The sequence below is a fragment of the Accipiter gentilis genome, chromosome 1 (assembly GCF_929443795.1).
Source record: "Accipiter gentilis chromosome 1, bAccGen1.1, whole genome shotgun sequence".
Taxonomy (NCBI): Eukaryota; Metazoa; Chordata; class Aves; order Accipitriformes; family Accipitridae; genus Astur; species Astur gentilis.
In genome coordinates this window covers 11,252,920-11,274,172 of record NC_064880.1, presented here as the reverse complement: position 1 = coordinate 11,274,172, position 21,253 = coordinate 11,252,920, and the positions used below count along the sequence as shown (strand labels likewise).

Sequence of the window (21,253 nt, the reverse complement as noted above, 5' to 3'; positions counted from 1 at the left end):
CGCCAGAGAAAGAGGTGACACGGGCCGAAGAAGCCCCGCTGTATAATAAACTGCCAGAAAATGAGAGGCAATATGCCCTGTTCACTGATGGGTCCTGTCGCATTGTGGGAAAACATCGAAGGTGGAAGGCTGCTGTATGGAGTCCTACACGACTAGTCGCAGAAACTGCTGAAGGAGAAGGTGAATCGAGTCAGTTTGCAGAGGTGAAAGCCATCCAGCTAGCGTTAGACATTGCTGAAAGAGAAAAGTGGCCAGTGCTCTATCTCTATACTGACTCGTGGATGGTGGCAAATGCCCTATGGGGGTGGCTACAGCAATGGAAGAAGGGCAACTGGCAGCGCAGAGGTAAACCCATCTGGGCTGCCGCACTGTGGCAAGATATCGCTGTTCGGATAGAGAAGCTAGTGGTAAAAGTACGTCACGTAGATGCTCATGTACCCAAGAGTCGAGCCACTGAAGAACATCAAAACAACCACCAGGCAGATCAGGCCGCCAAGATTGAAGTGTCTCAGGTGGACCTGGACTGGCAACGTAGAGGTGAGCTATTTATGGCTCAGTGGGCCCACGATACCTCAGGCCATCAGGGAAGAGATGCAACATATAGATGGGCTCGAGATCGAGGGGTGGACTTGACCATGGACACTATCTCACAGGTCATCCATGAATGTGAAACATGTGCTGCAATTAAGCAAGCCAAGCGGCAAAAACCCCTGTCGCATGGAGGACGATGGCTGAAATATAAACAGTGGGAGGCCTGGCAGATTGACTATATCACACTCCCACGAACACGCCAAGGCAAGTGCCATGTGCTTACAATGGTGGAAGCAACCACTGGGTGGCTGGAAACATACCCTGTGTCCCATGCCACTGCCCAGAACACTATCCTGGGCCTTGAAGAGAAAATTTTATGGCAACACGGCACCCCAGAAAGAATCGAGTCGGACAACGGGACTCACTTCCGAAACAACCTCGTAGACACCTGGGCCAAAGAACATGGCATTGAGTGGGTGTATCACATCCCTTATCACGCACCAGCCTCCGGGAAAATTGAACGGTACAATGGACTGCTGAAAACTACATTGAGAGCGATGGGGGGTGGAACTTTCAAGCATTGGGATACACATTTAACAAAAGCCACCTGGTTAGTTAATACTAGAGGATCCGCCAATCGGGCTGGCCCCGCCCAACCAAGAGATCCACATACTGTAGAAGGGGATAAAGTCCCTGTAGTGCGCATGAGGAGTATGTTAGGAAAGACAGTCTGGGTTAGTCCTCCCTCAAGCAGAAGCAAACCCATTCAAGGGGTTGTTTTTGCTCAAGGACCTGGGTACACCTGGTGGGTGATGCAGAAGGATGGGGAGGTTCGATGTGTACCTCAGGGAGATTTGATTTTGGGAGAGAATAGCCAGTGAATTGGGCTGTATGATATTTAACTGCTAAATAACCTGCCAATGCATGTCATTGTATCTATAGTGTCTATATGCCATATCAAGGGTATTATTGTGAGAATTATCCAAATGACTACAGGATGGACTTTTGAAACTGAGCCAAGTACAACAGCGATAGAACTTGAACTGGCACCCACCAATTTCCTCAAGATCAACATCTTCGACCTGCAGACCAGGGGCATGAGTTGCACCAAATGTACTAGCCACAAGTTCCAGAGGCAGCGTACAACAACCCAACATCTCACACCATCTCTCTCTTATCCTGAAGAACTGTTACAACAGATAGAGCCCCAAAATTGATGGACACATTAGAGGGATAGCCCATAGGCTAAAGGAACACCATGTGTGTGTGTGCGAGGTCAGGGGGTGGAGTCCATATACTTATATATAAGACAAGGAAAGTTGTAGTGGTTGATTGGAAAAAAATAAAAAAAGTAAGATCTGGGCATGATGTAGATGGTATAGAATAAGGGGTGGATAATGTCCTGGGTTCAGCTGGGATAGAGTTAATTTTTACAGGAACCTGGGAGGTGGGGGCATAGCCGGGGCAGCTGACCTGAACTAGCCAAGGAGCTATTCCATACCATGTGACATCCTGCCCAGTATATAAATGGGGAGCGGGCCGGGGGGTGGTCTCTGTTTTTTCGGTGGGGGAAGTGGCGGAGCGTCGGGTCCCGGGTGGTGAGCAGTTGCACTGTGCATCACTCTTTTTGTATACCTTTTTTTCATTAGTGCCGTTGTTGTTGTTGTAATCTCTTTTGTGTTTGTCCCAGTAAACTGCCTTTATCTCAACCCTCGAGGTTCCAGTTTCTTTTCCTTTTCTCTCCTCCGTCTCCTCCCCATCCCACCGGAGGGGGGCGGAGGAGTGAGCGAGCGGCTGCGTGGTCCTTTGTTACCGGCCGGGCTGAAACCACGACAGTAGCTTCAGCTTTAAATGGACTGGCATGGATACACACAAATACTGGAATACAAGTCAAGTTCAGAGCATTTAAAATGTTAAACGCTTAGTTTCTCTGCAGGTGAACTTTTATTTAAGAGCACAAATAGTGTGGGAAGGCAGGTGCTTTAAGGGTTGATCCAGTCCACCTTTTATATTGATGTGTGTCAAGCATATGTATACCACTGCAATACAGGCACGTACAAATGTTCTTCATCCTAAACATCTCCCTGCAGTAAGTACATCGTAGTGTCCTGGTGCAGAAGTAACATGGTGAACTTGCATACTGTGACATGTCGTGTGGTAATGGAGAATACAGCAGAAAGTGCTGTGGCAGATAGATAAAGCCCCTCTGCTGAACAGGTTTCCTCTAAGAAATTTCTGATTTTGATAGGACTGTCTCTTAAAGCAAATAACCAGAAACAATTTTTCAGACCATTTTTTGAGGTAAGAAGAGAGAATTGGGCTACAGATTTCTGCTTTTACTTTGCTTTGGTGTAGCTCTTATACCTTTACCGTCAAAATCTTGGAGTTGAGAGAACCATATCTGGCACCTTCCCTCTTACCTGTTAAATCAGCTCTCCCATCTGAGGATAAACTCAGATTGGATATTAATTCATTGCTTAATTTTTTCCAATATTTGAATGCTTCTGAGAATTAGACGGGTGAAGCTCTGATTTCTCAAGTCCTCCTTTTCTCCCTTTTTAAAGAGAGAGAGGTATGTGTATCCTTTTCCAGACTTAAAAACTGGCAGAGAAGGCCAGAGAAAACAATTGCAGACTGACTGTAGATAACACGGAGACTCAGCTGAAGCTTCCAGTAGTGAAGCTTTCGATACTGTTGCTTTCCTCTTACTGCACATGGTTATCTTGTTTGTGGCACTGCTGGCTGCGTAAAAGATAAGCATATACAGAATGCGGTGTTTGAAATGAGCTTGTCTCGCATGCTGACCCTCTGCCTGGAAATACATATTTTGTTTGCCTTCTGGTCTCTCGCTTTCAGAAATGGAGTGAACTGATTTCCTCAATTGCGTGTCTATTGCCAGTGCCTCCCACAAAAGATTTCATGGATTGTGTGAATCAAAATCTAGGGTTTTTGCCTTTCTTTTCTGCCTCTTCATTTAGGTTGTAGCATAAATGAATGCTTAAGTATTTGTTCAAAACAAACCTAAGTGAAAACTGAAATGTATACTTTATACTAATGCTCCCATGTGACTTCTCACTTTTAATTTTCTTTTAAGAGATGACCCTGTTGTTTTCTTAGCCTACTGTTTATTTGTTTACCTGTTTACCTCTACTGTATTTTTAGTGTCTTTTTTTTGCCTTTTGTCATTGAGCAATCATTTGGTGCTTTGGCTTCTGTTTTTATGCTACATGCTTTTTATTTTGCTTTTATGCTATGTACGAGATCTGCCCTTGCCATGGATTTGGACACTGCATATAAAATACCACTGGCATGTATAAGGAGAGATTTAAAAGGGATTTTCAAGCATGCTCAATATAATTACCTAAGGTGCTCATAGCTTTATAAAAGTCCTGAAATGAAGAAAAGTGGCCCCAAGAGAAAACAACATAGAGTACCATATTAATTCTAGAATTTTGCCTTAATTTTTTTCTTATCTTCCTTACCCCAATTAATTCTTAATGTGTTGAATTCAAGTACCTATGAATTGACATTTCAGCCTTACTTTTATTTGGAAAGGTTACTTCACTGCAGGAATTTAATCTGTCCAAGACCGTAAATGCCTGTGAATGTTCACACACTTCAGTTTGGTTTTGGTATTTTATGCATTTTTTTTAATAACTGTTCACAGGTAAAATATAAAATTGCTGAGGATCACAAGAATAAATTAAGGGAAGCCAGAGAAGAAGTCCAGAAAATAGAGACTATGTACAAAGAAAAAGAGGAGAAATGGAAATGTGAAAGTGAGGACCAGAGAATCCAAGCAGAAGAGAAGTTATCATTGTTGCGTATAGAACTGCAAAACAGAGCGGAATATGAGAAGCAGAATTTACAAAAGGAGTTTGAACTTCGGGAAGCTGAAATGAATCAACTTCAAGATCACCAAGCTGCCAAAATTCTAGAATTGGAGAAGCTGGTTAAAGAGCAGCAAAACAGCCTGCAGCAGCTAGAGGACAGCCTAGCAAGTGCACAGGCTATGCAGAAATCTCATGAGCAGTATGACACTGACCTGCAGGCAGCCAAAGCGCTCATGGCAAAAGAGGTGGAAAAGGCCACACTTTGTCTGCAGGAAGAATGTGCATGGAAACTTATGGAAGCACAAAACAAGTAAGTCCTGAGTATTTGAGCACTTTGACTTACCAGTTCAGTCATTGTTATTGTTGCTTTTTCTTATTTTAAACTTAATGAGTGGTAGTGATATAGGTTTGTCACTTGATGGCACCAACTAACTTATACATGTAAAGCTTACTCTCCCAAGGATCAGTAATGCTGTCCATTATGGTTTATTTTGCTTCATGTACATGCATTTAGTCTAGCAAATCAAATGAAGTTCAGTCAAGTTCTGCCTGTTACAGTTAAGAATACAACACCCAGCTGAAAATTGTATACTAGCCTTGGAGGAGGGGAAATGTTACAGGACATGTAAGTGGAAAAATTCTCTAAATTTATTCAAAAGTTTTCAAACAATTCACATTAATTTGAGCAGGTTTTTCCTGGTGAATGAAACTTGTGTTAACCACTGAATGCTGAGGTTGATGGGCCACATATAGTATTCTTCAGTTCTCATTAGACATGAAAGTTGTAACTGTTCAATTTTTCCTACCTCCATTGTTTTTAAGTGTATTAAAGGATATACTCAAACAACTACATATCTGTATTTGCATGCACTGTTTCAAATTTATCCCTTCTTTCCTCCCCAAACATAGGCTCACAGAACAAGGTAGGGGAAATAATTGCAGTAAGAAAACACTGAAAGCAGGAACTTAGCCTTTAAATAACCAATCACTTTTTAATTATTGGTATCTCTAGCCAAAATACTATAGTTAATGATTAGAGTAAATTGCAGCACTTTAGGTACTAAATCTTCTGCATCAAGCTTTAAGCAGACCTTGGAGAGCTGAGATGAGTTTTGAGGAGCCCCCAAGCATTCCACACGTACTTCCACAGTGGTTTTATGTCTCAATCTTAACCAGATGTTTTTAGATATGTTTCTTATGACAGTTTGTTTACTTGCAGACAACGCTTTGAAATGTAGACAATGTATATACTATGTCCTAGATGCTCTCATATGGCAGTATTTTCTGAAACAGAGAGACAGTGAACGATGTTTGTATGTTGCTCTGTATTAGTGAGTAATTTAATAGGGGTGCCAGTCTACCTAGTAAAAACCAGATACTACCAAGTGACATTGCATAAACCTTTAATTTTGTGGCTATGAAATCATCGTTGTGGCTTGCTTTTAATTAGTTCTGTATTTTAAACATAAAGTAAAATTTGTGGAGGCTGAGTAAGGCCTACTTATTTTTCTTTGATTTTTATTTATTAGTTCAATTATTTTTTAAAAAAATGCCTTTTTGACAATGTTCTCTTAACTTTCTTGGAAATAATATAGGTTTATGGAGGAACACAAAGCTATGACCCAGAAATTCACAACTGAGCAAGAGATTATTCTTCAAGAGCTGAAAAAGAAACATGTCAATGAGCTGGAACTCCAAAGTCAGCAGTTACAGGAGAAGCATAAGCAGCAAATTTTGTCTCTTACAGCTGAGTTTCAGACAAAGCATCATGCCGAAATGGAGACACTTAAATCTACACTAGAAAGTAAACAGCAGATTCAGCTTGAAGCTTGTGTTGCTGAACTACAGACAAAGCATCAGGCACAAATTGATGAGCTGGAGGCTAAACACTTATCAAATCTGGATTCCTTGGAGTCGTCCTACCTATCTGAAATTCAGAATATAAGAGATGAACACAGTCAGGTTCTTGAGAAGCTACAGCTGCAGCACACAGAACAGCTCCGTGAAAAGGATAAAATGGATCAAGTGTGCTTGGCTCAGGAGATAGAGATGTTGAAATTAAAGCATGGTGAAGAACTTCAGCTTTCCCAAAATAATTTGAAAATAGAGCTAGCTACTGTTCATATGGAAAAACTTAAAGCCATGGCTGTTGAAGCAGAAGAAGCTCATAAGGTGAGTCAGAAAGAAAATTTGGCATAGAAGGTGAACTTTCATGGTACATTGTGTGGGATCACCTTTTCATTTGTTCTTTGGGTGTGTTTCTACAACCTCTTTTGTGCCAGCACTAATACTTGTGTATGGCCATATTGTGAGCTGAAATAGGAAACTGAAGGTGAAAATTAAGTCCATCTGTCGCCCCCCCCTCCCCCGGGAATGCTCAGACTAATGAGTTTTCTATCTCAGTGTATGGAAAAGTTACAAATGAGGTAAATATTTTTTAACAAAGTTCAGATTGGAGGGTCTCCATTTTGCAGCTCAGAGCTTCTTTTCCTGGTAGGGTTACCATGTAATTCTTCAGAAGTGATTAGAACAAAGTAAATGTTATTCTGTAGGTTAAGCTACATCTGTAGGAATCTAAAGTTCCTCCCCAGTAGCACAGTCTCAAGGGGAAGAATAGAAGAAAGGTATCTCTAAAGGGGCCAGATGGGATTTTGGGAGCAGGTCATGGGTGAGTGGGTCTTGTCTTGGGACCTGTAACAGAAGGCCATAGCTTTACTCTTGATAGGGCAGAGGTTTGAGCTCTTTTTAGAGTTCGTATGGGGAAAAAAATGATCCCAAGAGTTTTCCAAGTCAAAGAGGTAAGAAGGCTCAGCTCACGGCTAAAACTCCAGAGCCTTCCAGAGAGCGATGTACTGTTTTTCAGATTTGTCTGTCTCCATGCCCACTTCCCAAATTTATGATTATACATTGTTTCTGTGCCCACAAAGACTAAGAGGAAGGTCTTGCAGGGGGAAAGGTGGGTATTTTTCTTCTATCCTATCTTTGCTAACTAATCTTAAATCTGCATTTTAATTGTTCTTGAGTGGAAAGAACTTCAAAAAGAAAAAGTTGAAGATGGTACTGATGGGGAGTGCTGTCATGGGTAGAGGAATAAGTAGGGGATTTACAAAACTTTTACTAGATAGGAGAAATAAACCCATTTCAATGATACCAAGAGTGTGTATATGTATGTGTTCTCATCATTCATGAGGCAATATGGTTTCTGTTTACTTAAAAAGCTTTGATACAGCAGGACATGCGCTTTACAAATGAGTTGCAAAAGTATTTGTGCTTACTTTTAATTAATGCTTATACAGGATGATTTAAACACAGCTCTTCAAAATCAAAGGAGGCTGCTGGAAGAAGAAAAACGTCTGGCTCTGGATATATTACGTGAGGAAGTATTGCATATGGAGGAAAAACATAGAAAAGCACTCCAAGAATTTCAGGATCTTCATGAGGCAGAAATTAAGAAACATAAAGAAGAATTCTCCAGGGAGCTGGAAAAAGAATTGGGGAAACTAAAAGCACACCATGAACACGAGCAAGAGGTCAAAATGTTGCTAATACCTAAACCCTAAATAATCCATACTTTATGATAAAGGAAATTCAGTTTTATTAACCTCAGAAGTAAGGCTATATATCTAGATGCTTTTTGCATTTTTTTAAATAGTGCTAGTAGATAAGAGACAAAGTTAACACTTTTAACACTTGCTTTATCTAAAAGGACTTAAGAGAATTCATATATGTGTATTACCCTGAATTTTTAAAATTTAAATCCATGATTGCAGCACTGTCTTTACTGGGGGAGTGAGGGGGGATCGTACTGCTTTCCTTTGAGTTCCTGCTGAATTTAATTCAAAATTTTAAAACTGCTATTTTGATAGAAAACTAATAGGTAATAAGTTAGGTCATTAACCATTTATGGAAAGTAACTGCTCACTTCAGGCTTTAAGTGAACAACGTTTGCTAACATTGATTTCTTCTTTTCTTAGAGAAATTATAGTAGGTAATACTTTTCCAAATATCTTTTCTCAGTGAGGTTTGTAAATTTTCCTAGTTGCCCTTAAAGCTTTACCATTTCTTCATGTAGGGAATGTTTATGTGTAAGCTTGATGATGTTTACTTCCATACTGAAGGCTAAAAATTTGATGATCTACACTAAGTTCTCTTTAAACATTGAAATGGAATAAGATCTCCTATTTATTCAGTCTTTTATACGATCTGACTTATGTTGGTGCAAGCAGCCACAAGTGATCAAGACTTTTCACTTTTCTATATTGGATATTACATTTATATATTAGAAGTCACAAACAAAATGGGCTTTATCCAGCTATAACCCAACAACATATGTTACGTTAATATGTAACTTACTTTTGCTTTTTCACTTACTAATCTGAAAAATGGATAGCGTGTCAAATAACTCCCTAATCACTGGTGTACTTTGCTATTACCTGGTGCACCTCACAAAAACCATTTAGGTTTAAGGAGATCCCCTTTTGGACTGTCAGGCCTTAGAGTGGGTAGTGATTTCTAGCTGACTGGACTACATTGCAAACTCTCTTTACTTTTAGAAGAATAGCTTGCCTAGGAAGATAGTTTTGTTAGTTTTCTGGGAAGTTCTTGTGATTATTAAATTTTTAAGACCTTCATTCTAGAAACAGGATTTATCTCTATTTTGATGACTACAGTGACTCTTCTTGGAAACAGTAATAGAAAAAAAACCTAAACAAACAAAAAACCCACCAAGCATTTCTCTGGTATTTTTGATGGACTTCTTTGCAATATCTTAGGATAATTGCATTAAACATGGCTGCATAATGTTTAATCTCATTTGAACAAGAGAAATCATGTCTTAACAAAATAGGTTTTCCCTGTGTTTCTCTCCCCCTTTTTCTTCCTTAGTTCTTTCAATTTCTCTTAGGGAAGTGACTGTTGGAAAGAACAAGTAGGGAGTACTTTGTTAGTCTGAACTGGTGCTCTCATGAATACAGGAGATACTTGCTACCTAATGTCTTGCTGCTTCTTACCTATTTTTATCAACTTGCTTTTTTCTATAGTCAGCATGATGATAGATAGCAGATCTGTGTGACTTTGAGGATTGGGGAGAACTATTGTGAAAATACTCTTTAAGAATTTGGTTGAGCTTGATGGTTTGGTTTTGGTTTGGTTTTATTTTTTCCTTAATTATAACACTATGGCTAAAATATTTTTTATTACTTGTCTGCAGATGTATGCTTCTGCATCGGCCTCTGAAGTAGAAACTGTGCGAACAGCTCTTCTGGCTGAATTTGAGGAGGTAAAATTGAAGCAGCAGCTTCAGTTCCAGGAAGAGATTGAGCTGCTGAAGTGTCAGTCGGAGGTACTGCTTGAACAACAGATTGCACAGCTGAAGGTATGGTCTGATTAAAATCAACTTCAGCATATACACTGGTAGTGTGGTTTGCTGAAAAAGAACAATTGGTATACGTTTTTCTTCTTCAGCCGTATGACTCCAAAATGACAATCTGAGTTAGGTATCTTCCTTGCTTCACAACGTTGGGGCTAGAAAAGCAGTATCAGAAACAATGTGTTGTTCTGTAAGCAGTTATGGTATTTACTACAGCATTGTCTTAAAATCCTGAATTGGATGTGAAGTAGTGTCCTTCAAATAAAACAAAAAAAATCAGTGGAAAGTATTTGCTCTAAGCAATATTCCTTGTTTATGTTTATATTCAGTTTGTCATTTGAAACTTTTTCTTCTTGGTATCTGCAGAGACTATGCCCTTATCATCCCTTATCTACTGTGCTTGTGTATATGTGGCAAAACCACATCCAGTGTTACCTAAGCTTTTACCAAGAGTGTGATGACAGTGAGCACTTTGTGCATGAGATTTTTTTTTTAAGTTGTTCTTAATTTCTGCTTTCTTGGGTTCATCATTTGAATTCCAAACTTGCATCTTGATAAGCATCTTCAAGATGCTTATCCCTGAAAAGTATCTTTGGTTGCCCTTGTGTATGATGTAGTAATTGCCTGTCATCTTCTGAGCCTTGTGCAAAATCCGTTCATCGGTTAGGTGACAATTGCATGTTGAGCTATTAAATGAATGGAGAAGACACATGCTGTGTCAGAAGAGAGAAGGAAACACGCCAACATGCTGAGAATAGTGCTTACATTCATCTCAGTGTTATCACTGTACTGAGTATGTGTTGAGCACAAAGATTAGATCAAGTACCTTCCCCTTGTTTGCTTCTCCTAGGGAGATTTCACCAGATCCTTACTGTTCCTGTCAGCACTCCAACCTCAGGTGGGACTCTTCCTAACCATTCCACAATTCTCTAGAACTGGATGCTGCAGACATGCAGAAAATTTCTCCTGTTTCCCGACTCTGGCCCTTTGTGGAGTCCTGGTCATTCTTTGACCGCTCTGTCTGGTGCAGCTGTCTTTTGAAACAGAGGACACAAGCGTATCCTGAAAAGCTGCTGGGTTATATTTGGCATTGCTGTCCTCAGCTGAACCCCAGCCTTCAGTCCACAGAAGCTGGGACTGGACTGACTGTTATGCATATACCCCAGAAGTGATTCCTGTTTTTCTCTCTCTTGTGCTGCCAAGGTGCTTTAGTTAGCATTTGGGACACCAGAAACCTCTCTTTTTATTGAAATTTTGCCAGGGGTAATTCTACTGCTAGTACAGCTGTGTCTTTTGGGATTTTTTTTTTTTTCCTCATTAACTTGATGATCCATGTTTTGTCCCAGAAGAGACTGGCTGGATCTCTTTGCAATGTCAGGCTGAGCTGTGTCATGGTCCGATACAGGTTTTTACAATGAGCCTTCCCCTGCCTACTTCCCCCATGCTCATTCATGGGGTTGCCTTTGTGCCAGCCAGTTTCCTTCCTTTCTTTCCCCCCTGCCTCCTGTAGTAGATTTTAGGTATTCGGAGTTCCTTTCTACAGTCTGACATACTCTTTTAGTGGAAGCACTGCTTCTGAGGAGAATAGGCAGGCTGTTTCAGAGACTTTATCCACAAGTTTACTGTACTGGTCAAGTAAAGTCCTTATACTGCTTTGTGTCTGTTCATTTGTATCTTGTTAACTGCTAAGTGCTCTGCTGTTTGAGTCTACTCAGTGCAAGGACTGGCTGAGTCTTCCACAAAGGATCCAGGACAGCTCAGGTGACTACTGATATGCTGCTCTGAAGTCTTATTTCATGCCTTGGGGAAAAAACTGTTTTCTTGACTTACCAATAAAAAAAGAGGCAGCTATCACCTTGGAGTGTATTGGTGTTCATAGATCAAATTGTAAGAGTTTGTTTTTATACTGTGATCAGGAAAGCTCATTTCCCAATTCTGGTGTTGCAGAAACAATTACTAAGCAGGGTTCCTTTTAGCCTCTTTGGGAAAGGATCCAAGGATCTTGTTTCACTTCCCTTATTTGCTGATGCAGGAGTGGGGGATGTCTAATAATCCCTTCCTTTAGAGTGCTTTAGAGCACTCTGAGGTAACCAAGATTCAATTTAATAGCTTCTAGATCATTTAGCCATGTGAATCTACCTTGTAGATTTTCAGTTTGTTCTGGTAAATCACTCCTCCTATGTGGAACTCAGTATTATGCATGTTGTACTACTTGCAGTTGCTGAAAGTGGCTTCTGTCCATCTCTGTCCCGACTTGCCCATCTGTTTTCTGTTCCTCATCCCTATCTCAGCAGTCTGAAATGACCCAGGTCTCAGTGAGCACATTCAGATAGTTCATTTACCTGCCTAACTATCTTTAAATCATAATTTTGGCAGGATTTTGTTGATTGGGCATGTTAACTGTGTAAGTTAACTGCTAGTTAATCTGAGAGGTAAGGTGTGCACATTTAAAGAAAAAAAAAAAGGGGGGGGGGCAGGAGGGTTTTGGTTGTGGGGTTTTTGGGGGTTGGGTCCCCCCCCTTTGATAAATCAAAGTATATGTGACTTATGCAGGACGAATTTGAAGCTGAAAAAAAGGCATCACTACATGACAAGGAGCAGATGTTGATTCAGGAGAGGGAGAAGGCACAGGCTGCTCACCAGAAGGAGCAGGAGATGTTATCAGCCCAGCTGCAGGAAAAAGCAGCAAGAATTATCCAGGTGCGTGGAAAATATTTTAAACCTAGATTTTTAAATGTACTTTTGTGGTTGTATTTTAGCACAGTCCTCTCACCTTTCTCAAGATGTATGTATAGGGACTGTGTATAATTCTTGTGATTGGTAGTTTTCAAGGTGTATTGTCTGATGGCCTCTGTCTTAGCTGGAGTCCTACAGCAGTAACATGGAAATTGAAACTGGTTATCAGCTTGAAAACTGGTCCTCAACCATTTCTCAGGGAGATTAACACTGCTTTATAAGTGAAGGTTGGGTGTTTGCCTTTTTGTTAACTGTGTATTGATGCCATCTGTATCTGTCACATTTTTTTGGTCAAGAAAATAGTGCTTTAGTAGCTTTTGTTAGACTAACTGACCTATAGCTTGGAGGAAGTAAGACAGGCAAATGGTAAGTTTGAATCTGGAAGTGGCAAAGATAATATTTGTTTGCCAAACAAAAAATTCTATGCTTTCTCTAAAGCAAATACCTAAATCAAATCTAGTTTACCCAGAAAGCTTTAGAGAGAGAGGAACAGCTTGAGTTTTCAAAATAGAAGATAAAATGAAATAAAACATTCATGTTTTCTCTCACAATTCAGGAAGTTCTGACCAAAATGTAAATTTGGTTTATTAGATTGTTCTGTTAGGCCTTTATGTTTAGTGGGAAAACTGGGAGTAATACTAAGAATTTCCCCCACTGGAAGAAATGCATTATTGTTTCCTGTTCTTCATACAGGATTTGATGAGGGGTGAGATGGCTGGCATGGGAGTAGAATGCTCTTCTTTCCTTGCAGTTTCCTCTGTAATAGACTGATTTGTTGGCTTACTTATGAGACAGTTTCTAACAAAATAGTAGTGATTTGTTTGGCAGTAAAATCCAGGGGTCAGGGGTAGGTATATACATACATATATGTATTTTTTATATATATGTATATGTGTGTGTTTTAATGGGATGGAGGTGTCATCTGAACATATAAATATGAGAGAACATTTTTCTAGAAACTTGTTTTCAGGCAGAGCTTATAAAGCAAAGAACAAAGTGAGCTGGCACTGATGATACTGGATCAGGTTGCTGTTCAGGTTGGTGTGCTACAGTGTCAAAATTTATGCTTTGTGTCTTTGAGGCATAACAATGAAAGCAAACTGAAGTATGATGCGAAGTTTTTACAAGCTTTTTGCATTGCTTGTATGTACTGAGTCTGAATGCAAGTGAGACAACTCCCTGAAGCAAAATCAACATCAGAAAAGGAGAACTAAAAAAATAGCCATTCATTTTTAGCCTTTCTGCTGTCCTTCATTTCTAGTGCTTGTAGAAGCAAATTTGCATAACAGCAGACAATGATTGGGTGAAGTTTGTCTTGTTTAGGCAACGAGATCAACTTTGTTGCATTTTTACTATATTTTCCACAGCTGGAAAAGAAAGTGGAGTCTTTAAACCGTGAAATAGAGGAGACCAACTCTGAACTGGAGACACTCCTTCAGCGGCGGGACAGAGAAAACCAAGAAGGAGGGAATTTGGTAGCCATGTTGAGATCTGATATTGAGCAGTCCAAGGATGAAAGGTTTGTACATCTTGGGTTACTTAATGCTTATTGATTGTTTTTTTGTTTGCTTGTTGTCTCACTTTTCATACAGAAATCAATAACTAGGCAAAATTAAGCCAGCTCAAATTAATAGTGTAGGTTGATGATATATTGCTTTTATTTGCAAGGTTTTTTGAGGTTTGTTTGTTGTTTGTTTTGTGGGGTGGGTTTTTTGTTTGGTTGGTTGGTTGGGTTTTTTTGTTTGGTTTTTTTTTTTTTTTTTCAGTTACCAACCTATCTTGATATGTAGAGCAAGATTTTTTTCTTCCTTTTTTTCTTGTGGCCTGATGGAGTCTTTGGTGTTTTGGGGTTTCCACTCTCTATAATCTTGGAAGAAGCTAGGAAATGGAGAAAACATCTTGGTTGCAGAAACTTTTCAGTGCAATGTAGATTGGTTTGATATGTCATTGGACTGTGTGGGTTAGAGAGAAGCTGTCATGCTGAATAAGCTTCTAGAAGAATTCCCTCTCTCACCTTTAAGAAACTGGCTTACTGTTTTTCTCGAAACTAAAATGTTTTCATAAGTAAAATTTATGTTGTCTATTCTGCCAGAACACCCCTAGTTATTTTGATGTCACAGATATTACAGTAGTAGATATGTTCTCCCTACCGGTGCTTCCACAGATGTGGAAGCCTGAGGTGCTTGTGACTGCAGTATGAGCTCTCCATCTACCTGTGGAGAAGACAAAGGGTTTTTGCTGAGCCTGCTCTGTGAAAATGGCCTTGGTTTTTTGCGAGTCATCTAAATCATCTTCACTGATAACTGTCAAACAATGGCAAGATATCTATCCATTGTAGACTGACAGTTTTTCAGTAGGTTCAAAGTGTCCTTTAAATCAAGTGCTTGCAATTTTTGAAGTGTTTGATATGCTGTTCTAGGAAAAAACTGCAGGAATCTTATCAGCATGTTTTGAAATTGCTTGTGGAGTTGGTGAAGACCACAATCGCTGTTGAGGACCTTATCTGTAGCAAGATTGGTCTTTGCCTTGATGACAGTCTGACTTCTGGAGATTCTAGAGAAAGTCACAGTATTGTGGATGAAATGGGATTCATGCAGTGTTTCAAAGCCAAAGAAAAGCATCACCTAGAAAAAGGTGAGTATAAATCTGCATAACTGGATGTAGTCAATTCACATTCTTGAAAAAGACCTTTTCATTTCCTTTTGTATGGGTGAGGGTCAGACAGGGGCTATCTCTTGTTGCAGTGTTTTCTGCGTCTCTTTCAAAGTTGCTACACACTTAAGATAGTGCAACTACTAGAATGTTGCTGGAAAAGGCTGAATGGGTTATAGGGCAAGAAAGATGAACATGGTGAATGCAGAGTTTCAGGCCCTGATGTGTAGCACAGTATTTTGAAACATTGTGAAAGACTGTCTTGATTTTTCAACACTGAGTTATTGATGTGTACAAGTTTTCACCTTGTAATACATCTTCAGGATGAACCAATGTCAGTGTCTGATGTCAGTTGTTATCTGAGTTGCCAGCTCTGTGCCATTTTTTTCCATGTGTTTAAATTGCTTGCTTGTTTTCAGTGGATGAGCTGCTTGATGAAACTCTCGCGGAACACAACCAGCTGTCTCCAGTGACTGATGAGGGGTCTGAGTTGAGCCAATACTTATGTGAAAGTGTTTTTGCAAAGCCAGAATTGGCATGTGAAAATGAAGAAATGATACTGAAAATTTGTCATCGTTTGCACACTGCAGTGGAGAGACTTCTGGAACTAGTTACAGAATCAACTAAACAAGTAAAAATTTGTGTAGATATATAATTATACTGAAAATGTGAAATCTGTTTTAAGGCTTGTGTATTTAGTACCCTGTAGGATTGGCTATTAAAAAGAATCAGATTTTGTCTGAATACACGACAAGTTACCAGTATAGGGAGGCATGTGCATCCCCTGCTGCTTACAGTGAAGGTTTTGCCCTTATTTGATCATTTCTTATAAATGAGACTTGAACAACTTTTTTTCTTTTTCCTAGTAGATCCTGTAGGAAAGCTTGCCTTAAGTAGATTTAAACTAGGATTTCAGATGCATTTGGTACCTTCAGGAGACCAAAAGTTAAGTGTTATTGAGGGAGTTTCATGGCACTTTACATCAATGGTTCTTCAACATTGATAAGCAGGTTCAGGAGAACTCAGTCCCATGTTAAAATGTTCTGGGAACATGTAGATAGCAGCAAGGAAACATCCTTGTAATTACATACTGTTTAATTGTGATAAAGGGAGCTGGACTCAATATTATAAAAGAATTTGAGTACGTCCATACTGAGTTTTGCAGTGTCTAGACATCAGGTTTGGGAAGAGAAGCTGTAAATCTGAGGTAGATGCCTGAGTACTGTATACATTTAGAGGATTGAATTTAGTGCTACAATAATTAGTTTGTTGAGTAAGGAAGCCCCTAATTTAAGAGAAATGTGAAGGGAAGGAATATTTCTGAAATTCTTCTTCTCATCAGGTGTTTTGTGCAACCCAGAGATAAGTGTCTGCGTGAAATGTATATTCACTATCTTAAAAAAATCCCTCCTAGAATGAGGTGCTTAAATTTGTATTTTTGGGTAATGATGCTCATTCCACTAGCTTGTGGCTAAAGCACTTGCCCAAGTCTTGGCAGATCTAGATTCTAGGTCACCTTCATGAGCTGCATTCAAACATACTTTGCTTAGGTCTGTGAAATGTTCTATCCACCAGGATAAGGTAAACTAAATGGGAATGGGGCTGCTTTATTCCTTTCCTTTGAACTTGAGACATTGCAGGCAGGAATGCAAGATACATAGTCTCAGAGAACTGGTGCCATACCTTGGAAATCTGATCATGTATTGACTTTGCTGTCTATTAGACATGCCTGAATCTCTTGAAGAATTTAAGTGTAAGGATGCTTTGAATTTCAAGAGGCTTAGGAAGTGTCAAGCTGAGCAGTTTAACCAACAGGGAGGTATCTCTCTTTATGTACAGTAAAGAAACTTATGTGCCTAAAGAAGATTTGTGGCAAAAATACAGGTACGTGAGCACAGGGAGTCACCATAGTGTCCAGGGGTTTTGGGCAAAGTCTAGTACTAAAATGAAACTTCAAATCCTGGGCCTTAATGCATAAATGCTATAAAATATTAAGAAGGCTTTTGTTTAAATGTCTGTAGTAGTATTATATCACATGTGCATCTTAAGATCTGATGCTAGGGGAAATGGTTTACTTTTAGCTGGAGAAAATGCATGAAAACCATGCGCAATTTGAAGAAGAATTCAGCCGCCGAAATCAGGAAACTGCCGAAGTGGTTAGTCAGCACGAGGAACTAATGGAGTGCCTCAGTGAGGAAAGCGAGGCCAAGAATCAGCTGGCACTAGAACTTCATAAAGCAGAGGGTAAGAAAATGAAACAATTATAGAGACTTTGGTGTCATTTACTCATAGCTCATTCCTCCAAACATTTATGATATGCTTTTTGTGTCTTTTGTTGTTGATTTGCCTGTTTGTAATCAATTTTCTGCATTTCAGATTGCTGAATTACTTGAAGCATGAGTCTTCTCTTGCAAATCTGCTACTTAATTCTCTTCATGTGTTTCCCTGGGGCAAGCATGATAGTGCTTAGTCCTATGCTTATACCATTGACTGCGTGTGAAAAAATACCATAATTTTTAAAACAGCAGTTTGCATTCCTGCATGTCTAAACATGGGAGCTTGGATTATTGAAAAGAAGATATACTCCCAGTGTAAATCAGTCCACCTGTCTGACCTTGGAAGGCTTCAGCATGAACCAGAGCAATGTTTGATGGTAGTGCAGGCATAAAGAGATTCTGTAAGAAGAGACAAAAAGGCTGAGGCTGTTGATCTCAATGCTATCACAGACTGCATATCGTCAGTTTGATTCCCCCTTGTGAAGATTACGACTTGAGGTCTTCGCCTTTATGTAGGAGAATCTTTGAGGGTTTCCATGTCCTTCAAGCTGAGCTTCTCTCCCTAATCATGGCATCTGCTTTCCATTCCTCTTCTCAGTCATACCCCTTCAGGCTTATTTAGTCTTTCCAAAATCCTGTTTCTTTCCTTTCTGTGAATCATTCCTGGATTTCTTGGGCTCTGAATTTGATCTTATTTTCTGGAGATTGTTTCTTCAAACCTCATTCCTCAGCAGAAGTTGTGTCAGGCTGTCCTATGTTGTGAGGTGATCCCAGGCCATCAAGGCTTAGTGATCCCCATGTACATTCTACATGCTTGGGGACACTTTGTGACACGGCAGCTTCATAAAACCTGTTAGAATACATTAACTAGCACATTTTATTCCTTAAGATACTTCACAAAGCCTAGCTACAGTGTAAATTTAAGTCATCTAGCACTTCTTTCTTTCTATGTCACCTTCCATTGTTTGCAGAAAATTGTTTACTCATGTTTTCAGGATGCTTTTTTTCCAATAGATGAGTTTGTCTATTGCTTTATTTGCATTCTAACTTGGGATTTTAGGCATTATCGAAGGCTATGTTGCAGAAAAAGCTGCATTGGAAGAGGCCTTGAATCTGAAAGAGGAATCTGAACGTCGCCTTGTTGTGGAGCTGGAGAATATGCGTGAACGCTTCCAGGAGCTAACCCAGGAGCAAGCAATTCTTGGTGAGGAGTGGGTATGACACTGTTAGTGGAAAACAAAATTGTGTCCTGTCAGGGCACACTGCAGTGTGTTTCTGTACTGTATCAGTCTTTGGTTTGATGACCTAGTGAGCAGCTCAGTCTGGTACAGAGGTTACCAGGGTCTTCCTGTAAAAGCAGAAAATAAAATAAGGCAGCTGGTTCTTTGCTTCTAAGACAATAACACTGTTAGTGAAGAGTACTATTGCAGTCTTATGTTTAGTTAGAAATGGAAAGTGTCTGAGAAAGAGGCATGTATTAAGTACAGGTAGTTAGTTGCAACAGATAATTAGCACCTAGTTAGTAACTGAAATGCTGGTTATTTGGCACTGCAGTCAAAGAGAAGAGTTTGAGAGTCAAGGCTTCTGACAGCTTCCAGGACTAAGGAGGTAGCTTAATAATGACCAAAGAAATAAAATACTCCTGGAAGGTTATTTGAATTGTGAAAAAATTGTGGTGGTGATGTGTCCTTAGTTTCATACATAAGCTTTTCCCCTGCTCCCCAGCCTTGTCCTATCAAGACACACACACGACCAATGAAGGTGACTGGAAAGGTTTTAATGGTCAAGCTCAAAGCCTATTTAGGTTTTTAAAGGAAAGTATATGGGTTGAAAAAGCTGAATGAGGTAGTGTTGAAGTGGATAAGGTGAGGCAAGTATCTTAAATTTTTGTATAAAGGGTGAATCACTGCAAGCCACAGACAGCCACTGAAATACCAAATCAAACTCAGATAAGTAGGTGCAAATAAGCAATCTACCTAACTCCTTGCCCCCACTCCATCACTCCCTCAGCCGCACAGAGTATGCGATATGATGTAAGCTAACTGAAGGGAGCTTGTGTAGGGAAGTGGAGTAGGATGGGGAGAACTCTCTAACATACTGGATGGAGTCTAGTAACACTCAATGAGTGAAAGCTGATGCTGTGATAACTCACACTCCAAGTGAAGGAACGCACATTTTAGCAGTGACAGCAGTGATTTAATAAAGACCCTGAAGAATCTACATGTAATACAGCTGGCTTACATGTAAGATATTTTTTTGGTTCACAGAAGAAAATTCAGACATGTTATGTGACTTGCACTATGCAGGATCTCAAGACTAGGTTATACTGGTTCTTAATGATGAATCTGTGAATCATTTAAATAGAATTATGTAGTTTTGACTTCTTGAATTTGCAGCCTTAATGTCATTCTAGCACTTCTATAAGTGAATTTCTCTGTATCATCTTCCAGTAGAAATTTTATCATTTGGGATCACTGCCTTTCTACTTCTGCTAATGCCAACATTATGCTACCCTCAGCTATGTCACCATAATGCCATCTTCAGCTATGTTGCATAGATCTTTACTGCCTGAGCAGACTGCATAACAGGTAGTTGTACATAATGCATACTTAGGTCAGAAATAAAGACAGCAAGAAACTGTTTTCTAGTGAATTTCTCCACTGTCAGTAGTAGAGGAATGTAAAGACTCTAGGTTTCAGGGGATGGCTCCAAATTCTATAGGAGGGGTGTGTATGACTGGACACAGTCTATATGTTGCAATTATCTGTCCACTTCTCAGGAGCCTCTGTTATAGACTTCTGACTGACTTTCAGCCCTACTGTATCATTCCTCTGCAACTTTTGTCTGCTTCTCGCTTCTCCCCCACCTCACCTTCTCCTCTTCTCTTCTCTTCACCTTGCTGCTCTTCACCTCTCTTCTGACTCTTGACTCTACCATTGTCCTGCTCTTGCTCACCACCCTTCCGTGTTCTTCCTTTTGACTCTGCACTCAACCTTTCAAATATAGTGCAATCAAAATCTCATGTTGTACATGAAGTTATAGAATGGTTTAGGTTGGAAGGAAGCTTTAAAGGTCATCTAGTCCAACCCTCCTGCAATGAGCAGGACATCTTCAACTAGAATAGAATATTTTCAGTTGGAAGGGACCTACAACAATTGTCTAGTCCAACAACTAGCCTGACAACTTTTGGTCAGCCCTGAAGCAAAAGCATGTTATTAAGGGCATTGTCCAAATGCCTCTTAAACACTGACAGTCTTGGGGCATCAACCACCTCTCTAGGTAAAGGGTTCCAGGGTCTGACCACCTTCTTGGTAAAGAAATACTTCCTACTGTCCAGTCTAAACCTCCCCTGGCACAGCTTTGAACCATTCCCATGCGTCCTTTCACCGGATACCGGGCAGAATAAACCAGTACCTCCCTCTCCACATCCCCTCCTCAGGAAGATGTAGAGAGCAATAATGTTGCCCCTCAGCCTCCTTTTCTCCAAAATAGACAAACCCAGAGTCCTTAGCTGCTCCTTGTAGGACATTCCTTCCAGCCCTTTCACCAGCAACGAGATCAGGTTGCTCAGAGCCCCATCCAACCTGACCTTGAATGTTCCCAGAGATAGGGCATCTACCACCTCTCTGGACAACCTGCTGCAGTGTTTCACTATCCTCATTGTAAAAAATTTCTTCATTATATCTAGCCTGAATCTACTCTCTTTAGTTTAAAACCATTACGCCTTCTACTAATGCTACAGGCCTTATTAAAAAGTACAGTACTTAGGTTAGTGTTAAAAATTGTGTCCTTCTCTGACCTCTCATATGGCATCTTAATAATATCTTACTATTACCTTAAGAGAAAATTGAATAGTG

General features: G+C 39.9%; 1 protein-coding gene across 6 annotated transcripts in view; it reads left to right on the top strand.

The window, feature by feature from the left end:
* Positions 1-21,253, top strand: part of PCNT (pericentrin) — a 115,244-nt gene that overhangs the window by 34,145 nt on the left and 59,846 nt on the right. For all 6 annotated transcript variants that reach the window (XM_049810810.1, XM_049810792.1, XM_049810784.1 and 3 more), the window contains 10 exons: positions 4,199-4,674; positions 5,960-6,536; positions 7,661-7,894; positions 9,574-9,738; positions 12,286-12,432; positions 13,836-13,987; positions 14,888-15,102; positions 15,540-15,751; positions 17,202-17,364; positions 18,457-18,600. In XM_049810810.1, the coding sequence (XP_049666767.1) occupies positions 4,199-4,674; positions 5,960-6,536; positions 7,661-7,894; positions 9,574-9,738; positions 12,286-12,432; positions 13,836-13,987; positions 14,888-15,102; positions 15,540-15,751; positions 17,202-17,364; positions 18,457-18,600 (2,485 nt within the window). The remainder of the gene's footprint in view (positions 1-4,198; positions 4,675-5,959; positions 6,537-7,660; positions 7,895-9,573; positions 9,739-12,285; positions 12,433-13,835; positions 13,988-14,887; positions 15,103-15,539; positions 15,752-17,201; positions 17,365-18,456; positions 18,601-21,253) is intronic.